We start from the raw sequence: 7,315 nt of genomic DNA, 5'->3' as shown, positions 1-7,315 counted from the left end.
TATTAATCAGCTTGTGCCGCCATAACCAGATACCCTAGCCTAGGGCGTTTAAACCTCACAATTCTTTTTCTTTTTAAAATTTTTAATATTTAGTTTTGAGAGAAAGAGAGAAACTAGCTAACTTAGTTTTCAGTATTCTTTTCAGTGAGAATGCAGTGCATCCTCGGGGTTTGCAGCCTGCTGGATGATACGGGAAAGGGGACCGGGCTTTGAGAGTGAGACTGCTTGTTCTGGGGTCAGACTCTGCCCACGGGACAGTGCGCCGGACTCTGAAACCTCTTCAGGTCTCAGTGAGCCCGCCTGTAAGGTGGGGATGATGGTAAACTGTATGATGGTTATGAAGTCAGTTCCGGGTTCCTAGTAGAAGCTCACAGTCAAGAAGTCTTTACTCAAGGGTGGCTGTTGTGATGGACCTGGGGTCCCTGCAATGGGGTCTAGTTGGGTGGGAAGGATGGGACTCAGCTCCAAGTACGGCATGGGAAAGTGGGAGCTTATAGACAAAAACAGGGTGGAGGCAGTGGGTAGAAAATCACCAAGAGGAAATATCAGGAGTAAAGGGGATTCTGACCAACAGGAAGGCAGCCAGGTGGCCAGACAGCACCTGGATGACGATGAAGGATGAGGGACCTGGTTAGATATCAAGGGTGATCCATATGGAGGATGGGGATTCTAGCTAAAGCAATGTAGTCAGAGCCTTGCTAAAAAGGACAATGCGGAGACAGACATGTTAGTCCAAAAGTTGAGGCATAGTTGAAAAAGTCGGGGGAGCCCAAATGGAGTTTGGTCAATGAGAGAATCTCAGTCACTCCTTCATGAAGCTGCACCTTTCTTGAAGGTATAAATAAGACCACGATTTATTTATAGCTATACCAAGCATTGCCTAATTCAGTGCTTTGGCCATAGTTGGGTTTTTTTCCCTCACCAAATATTTGTTGAATGATAAACAAACAAACAAATAAGGAAGATTGGCCAGAATAAGTTGTCCAGTAATAAAGGACTTCTTTCTTGAGTAACTTGATGCCTCGTTGCTGTTGGACTTGATTAATATCAATCTGCATGCCAACAAATAATATTATGTCTTCTTTACCTTTATGTACTGTATATGGTTATTTTAAAAATACATATCTCTTTATCTATCTATATAATACTCACTGTGTGTATATACACATATGTAGTGTATGTATGCATAGTGTATATATATGTTATATATATACATGTATATGTAGTGTGTATTGTGCATTTCTTATTCTTCGTCTTTTTTTAAATCTCTGGCCTGATAGCTTCAGAATAAGTATACACCACATTTGTATGATAACTTAGAACTCTGACTAAGCTCCATAGGGAAGGGACAATGGGTTTGGGCCACTGGGTCCCCAGCGCCGAGAACAGAACCCAGCAAACAGTAAAGGCACCATAAATATTTATTCTTGTCACATCAAAGGTGTTCAGGAGTAAAGGACCATGTGCAAAGCCATCTTCCTCTCTACGGTTTTGTTTGATTTCCTTTTCTGTTTATTTTCCAGTTGAAAATGACCCACACTTCATCATTTACCTACCAAAAAGTGAAAAGAACGTTTGTTTCAATATTGACTCAGAACCTGGAAAAATCCTCAACCTTGTTTCTGATCCAGAACTAGGTAAAATTAAAAGATACTATATTGGAACTAAACAATTAGATCATTACCATGCTGCACTGTCACTGTGTGGGAGTTCTTTCTTTCTCCCCTTAATAGAAGTCCTATACTTTTCAAGCTCTAATAATTAATGAGAAGTGAATTATAAATATATTCCTAAGTGAACTATAGTAGCCAAGAAACTGAGTGTAAACTAGCAGATCTTATCGTGATACAATTAATTTATATAGAAAGACATAGAAATAAAGTGAGGGTTGCATAGAAAAAGTGTTACATAAGCCGTGAAGCAAAAAATAATAATAATTTTCCCATATTGTCAGGTTTTATAAATTTGAATTATGGTACGCATAGGCGCAAAAGAATGGTGCATGGAGAGACCAAAAAAACCCACGTTTTGTTCCATAGGGATTTTGGTCAACGGGCAGCTCATTGGTGCCAAGAAGCCCCAGAATGAAAAACTCAGAACCTATTTCGGAAAACTGGGGTTTTATTTCCAAAGTGAAGACATGAAAATAGAAATCAGCACCGAGACCATCGCCCTGAGCCGGGGCTCCCGCACGTCCACCCTGTCCTGGTCTGATACGGCTCGCAGCATTAATCAGAGGCGAGTATTCTCACGTCTGGACTCGGGCCTGCCCTCCACACGGGACTACATAACAAATCCAGAAATCCATGATATAAACCAGAACTTAGAATCATCATCTTAAATGTGAAGACCTTGAGGTTCAGAAAGACCTTTGTTACCTGCTTCCCCATTCCCGGCAGCAGGGTCCACGTCTTTTGGTCACTGCGTGTCTCAGTGCCAGCCTACAGCCGGGCACATAGTAGGTACTCAGTAAATATGCATTGGAAAAGTGTATGAATCCATCAAAAATCCACAGTCAACTCCATGTCAGACTGTGCCCAGAAGCACTGTGATTGTATCTTATGAGTAATATTTTCCCATTATTACCTGTTAATTGTTTTAATTTTAATTTTCGGGAGGGCATGAGCAGGGGGAGGGGCAGAGAGAGAGAGAGAATCTTAAGCAGGCTCCACACTCAATGGGGAGTCCAGTGCAGGGTTCGATCTCACCACCCTGGGATCATGACGAGCCAAAATCAAGAGTTGGATTCCCAACTGACTGAGCCTCCCAGGCTCCCCGCTGTGAATTGTTTTTTCTACAAACATATAAATTGACAGAATTCCAGAGCTGGGAGTGAAAACATTCATTGACAAAAATGTTGTAAAGGACTTAGACCACTAGCGAGATTGTCCAGGGAGGGACAGCCAGCTCGTGTTGGGTGGGAGGAATGGTGTCCTCAGCAGTGCATTCTGGAAACGTTGACCCCATTTTGGCTTTCACACCAGGGTGCTTGTCTCTGTGAAGAAAGAGCAAAGTGTGACCGTCACCCTGAATAAAGACATGTCCTTCTCTGTGTTACTCCATCGCGTTTGGAAGAAGCATCCAATCAATGTAGACTTTTTGGGAATCTACATTCCCCCCACAAACAAGTTTTCACCTAAAGCACACGGACTAATAGGTATGGTGTCCATCGACCATCTGGCAAGTGGGGGGCGCGTTCTCGGTCTCGAACAACTTTGGAGGTTAGAACTTGGGACAGTGACAGCTATGGACTCAAAAGAAGGGTTGGAGCCACCCTCTGTGACTGGGGCTTGACGTGTAGAGGTGGCTGAGCGAGGATGCGAAAGGGCCAGTGCCACTGACGGAAAGGTTCTATCGGGAGCCAATGCCTCAGGGTGAGGCCAGCACTTCCACGGGGTTTCTGTGCAAAGACACGGCAGAGCAGGGCAGTTTGGGGCTGGCCAGCTTGAGTCATGTGGGTGGGCTTTGGGCTCCACCGTGCTCTCCATGTACCTGGAGCCTGAAACGACTTCCTCTGGGCCGTGCGGGCCAGCGAGCGGAGGTCTAGCTCCGGACGGCCAGCTTGCACACCACGGGCATGCTCCCGTCTGCATCCTTTGCCGTCTTTCACAATTGGGTAGGGAGGGGGCGGTCTCTCCCCAGCCGGTCAGGGTTTTAAGATGTCAAAGTCTCATATACAGAAGGTAACACACATGATTAGCACAACCCCACGTTGCCGTGCTGAGTGACTGGGTCAAGCTGTAGCCAAGACCATTTGAGGGTGCGCATGAGGGTTTCCCAGAACCAGGNTTGTTGTTTTTTTTACAAAGCCATCGACTTTGCTTTATAAGAAATGACTTTCTTTGCACACTAAAGGTCATTGGCTTCCACACCAGCAAGTGAGAACATTGCAGTAATAATAATTAAGCTGTACACACCACCACCAAAATGGATTTCTGAAGTCAGATGATGAGCTCTTAGTGAGGGCACCACTCACTAAGAGGATTCAGCTCACTGGAGACCAGTGAGTTACCAGTGGGCGTCAGTGAGCATGTTTGCTAAGGAAATGGTGAGCACGGTTCACGGTGGTAAAATACATCATCTGAGGTTGGTGAACGCACACCTGCTTTACTCTAATGACAAAGGTAACTGCTGGGCCCCCAGTTCATCAATTGGAAGCACCTCGAAATGCGGAACGGAGATTGAGTTGTCTGGGGCTTCGGGTTGGAGGGGGGTGGTGTGCTTTCAGAGGTATTTTAAAGCTCATTAGTGACAATGTACCATACAACNCCCTGGGATCATGACCTGAGCCAAAACCAAGAGTCGGACACTCAACCAACTGAGCCACTCAGGCGCCCCTGAATATATGATTTTATGTAAGACAGCAGCCACTTTCTTGAGTATGACTCTACCGAACGCATTTTTGTGTAGTCTTTCTTACACAAACCATTTCCGCGTGCTTCGTTCCCAGGTGAGGACTCCATACTTGGAGTGTGGGTTAACATTCTTCTCAGTCTTTTAAATTTCTTCCAGTACTTTACAGCCGTCTCCCCTGTGCTTATCTGCTACCAGTTTAAAGCAGATTTTTTGCTTGTTTTTTTTGCTTTTTAAGGGTTTTTTGTTGTTTTTTTTACAAAGCCATCGACTTTGCTTTATAAGAAATGACTTTCTTTGCACACTAAAGGTCATTGGCTTCCACACCAGCAAGTGAGAACATTGCAGTAATAATAATTAAGCTGTACACACCACCACCAAAATGGATTTCTGAAGTCAGATGATGAGCTCTTAGTGAGGGCACCACTCACTAAGAGGATTCAGCTCACTGGAGACCAGTGAGTTACCAGTGGGCGTCAGTGAGCATGTTTGCTAAGGAAATGGTGAGCACGGTTCACGGTGGTAAAATACATCATCTGAGGTTGGTGAACGCACACCTGCTTTACTCTAATGACAAAGGTAACTGCTGGGCCCCCAGTTCATCAATTGGAAGCACCTCGAAATGCGGAACGGAGATTGAGTTGTCTGGGGCTTCGGGTTGGAGGGGGGTGGTGTGCTTTCAGAGGTATTTTAAAGCTCATTAGTGACAATGTACCATACAACTTTTTTTATTTTTTTATTTAAAAATTTTTTTAATGTTTTATTTATTTCTGAGAGAGAGCGAGAGAGAGAGAGAGAGAGAGCGAGCGCGTGAGTAGGGTAGAGTCAGAGAGAGAGGGAGACACAGAATCTGAAACAGTCTCCAGGCTCTGAGCTGTCAGCACAGAGCCCGACGCGGGGCTTGAACCCACGAACTGCGAGATCATGACCTGAGCTGAAGTCGGATGCTTAACCGACTGAGCCACCCAGGGGCCCCACAATACAACTTTTTAAATCGTTGGCTTCTTCGTCCTCTAAGTGAAGGCATGGATTTCTCAGGAATAGCTGGCATCACCCTTGGATAGAACGCTCACCCTTGTGGTGAAGGTTCATTCAGCAGGGGACCTGTGAGGTTCGCCCACAGAGGTTCAGCATCTGCTTCCCACTTTCTTTCCACTTGAAAGTTAACTTGCACTCTTTCCCTTGCTGGAAGAGTCTATATATATGGCCAATCTCCAAAGGGTTATTTGAATTATCTAAGGATACAATGCTTATTCTTGCCCTTCCAGCACCAAGACCAAAAGAATGATGGGGGGGAGCTTGGGGAGGGGGATGGGTGGGCACCAGCAGATGTGGCGCTGGGAGGGGCATGAAGAACAGCAAAGAAGAGTGTCTCCTTTCCAGACACGCAGGCCGGCCCAGCCTAACCATACTCCCTGTCTTCCCCGCAGAGGCCTTCAGAAGGACTATCGAACAGACCAAGTGTCCGGAACAGAGGTGCCCTGTTGGTTTGTGCATAACAGCGGAAAAGGTTTCATCGACGGACATTACAAGGACTACTTTGTGCCTCAGCTTTACAGCTTTCTCAAAAGGCCATGAAGATTTATGGCTTTGGAAAGGATATGCATATACGGCCCTTCCCCGCCACCTGTGCGGTAATTCTTCAGTCCGAATAATTAAACGCTAACCGGCTGTGGTGGTGGTTTAGAAAACCTGTTAACACATCCGAAGAAAATAAATACGTTGCAAAGAAGATTCAGGATTTTGTCGAGTTTTCTGATGTTCAGATGCGTGAATCAGGTCACGCAAGGGAAAGCTGGTTTGGAGGCTCGGACTGGCATCCAGACAGAGCCCTCAGTTTGGCGTTTCCTGTGATGATTTCATTATTCTCGAGGGTCTGGGCCTCGGCCCTGTAGGCTGAGTGTATGCTGATGCCATCAGGCACATGGGATGTTCAATTGCTAGAAGGTTATTTGGTGGACATGGAGTAAGAACAGTGGAGGTTAGTCGCTCTTAAGAGCTTTGTGGCGAGAAATGCTAAAGCCCTGTCACCAGCTGCCGGGGTAGGCTCGCCGAGGTCCCTGTGATGGCCCCGTGTGGTTGGTCGGCACTCCTTGCAGTGGTGGCCTTACAGACCCTGTCGTCCACGGAGGCTGTAGCAGTCAGAGTGCTCCAGAGAAACGGAACTGTGCATATATATATGGTGCAGCTGGGCGGGGACAGAGATTGACTACAACAGTTTGTTCACATCATTATAAAGGCTGCTCGTTTCAGACCTGCAGGGCGGGCTGACTGACGGGGGAGGAGACCCGGGGAGAGTCGAGGTTTTGATCTGCAGGCTGTCAGGCAGGAAGGGTGCATGCTGCCGAGGAAACCCAAAGGCNTCTATGCAGACCTTCAACTGATTGCACGAGGCCCACTTAGGGGAGCCCACCTGTTTTACTCAGTCTGTGATTTAAGTATACATCTCATCCAAAAACACCTTCAGAGAAGCCCCCCAAATCGTGTTTGACTCACTCCGTGGGTACCCCATGGCCCAGCCAAGTTGACATATATAATAAACCATCACAAGGCTTTAGTTCACCAAGGTGTTTCTCAAAGCCATGCTGCAGGTAAGATAGGGTGCAAATGGGCAGGCGTCCGCTTACTAAATTACAGCCTCTCCTAACAGTCCTGCCTTCCTGGTAGCATTCTGAGGTCACCTCAGAGATTTCGTTGTTCCCAAATTCTTCGTATATTTAAAATCACTTGGGATGTGACCTCACATGGCCGACTGCACCTCATGCTAATTGTACCATGAATTCTGAGACAATCACAGGTTTGAATTCTCTGGAAGCCCCTATGTAGCAACACATCTCACAGACTTAATGATCTCGAACACAGAGGCTTCCTGAGTTCCTTATAGATCTTTTGTCTTTAAGCAATTCCCGAGAGTAATTTAAAATCTTGTATGATTTGGGGCGCCTGTGTGGCTTAGTCGGTT

At 46.1% G+C, this 7,315-nt stretch overlaps 1 protein-coding gene across 1 annotated transcript in view; it reads left to right on the top strand.

The window, feature by feature from the left end:
* The window catches only part of ITIH2 (inter-alpha-trypsin inhibitor heavy chain 2), a 34,264-nt gene extending 28,179 nt beyond the window's left edge, over window positions 1–6,085 (top strand). The window contains exons 17-21 of the mRNA XM_077758407.1: window positions 1,524–1,637; window positions 2,040–2,238; window positions 2,985–3,184; window positions 3,302–3,374; window positions 5,622–6,085. Coding sequence (XP_077614533.1) covers window positions 1,524–1,637; window positions 2,040–2,238; window positions 2,985–3,184; window positions 3,302–3,374; window positions 5,622–5,931 — 896 coding nt within the window. The 3' untranslated portion in view covers window positions 5,932–6,085. The remainder of the gene's footprint in view (window positions 1–1,523; window positions 1,638–2,039; window positions 2,239–2,984; window positions 3,185–3,301; window positions 3,375–5,621) is intronic.
* The last annotated feature ends 1,230 nt before the right edge of the window (window positions 6,086–7,315 follow it).

Source organism: Crocuta crocuta, unplaced genomic scaffold (assembly GCF_008692635.1).
Source record: "Crocuta crocuta isolate KB4526 unplaced genomic scaffold, BGI_CrCroc_1.0 scaffold32, whole genome shotgun sequence".
Taxonomy (NCBI): domain Eukaryota; kingdom Metazoa; phylum Chordata; class Mammalia; order Carnivora; family Hyaenidae; genus Crocuta; species Crocuta crocuta.
Note: the sequence above shows the minus strand (reverse complement) of the source record. Positions and strands in the feature narration are given on the sequence as shown.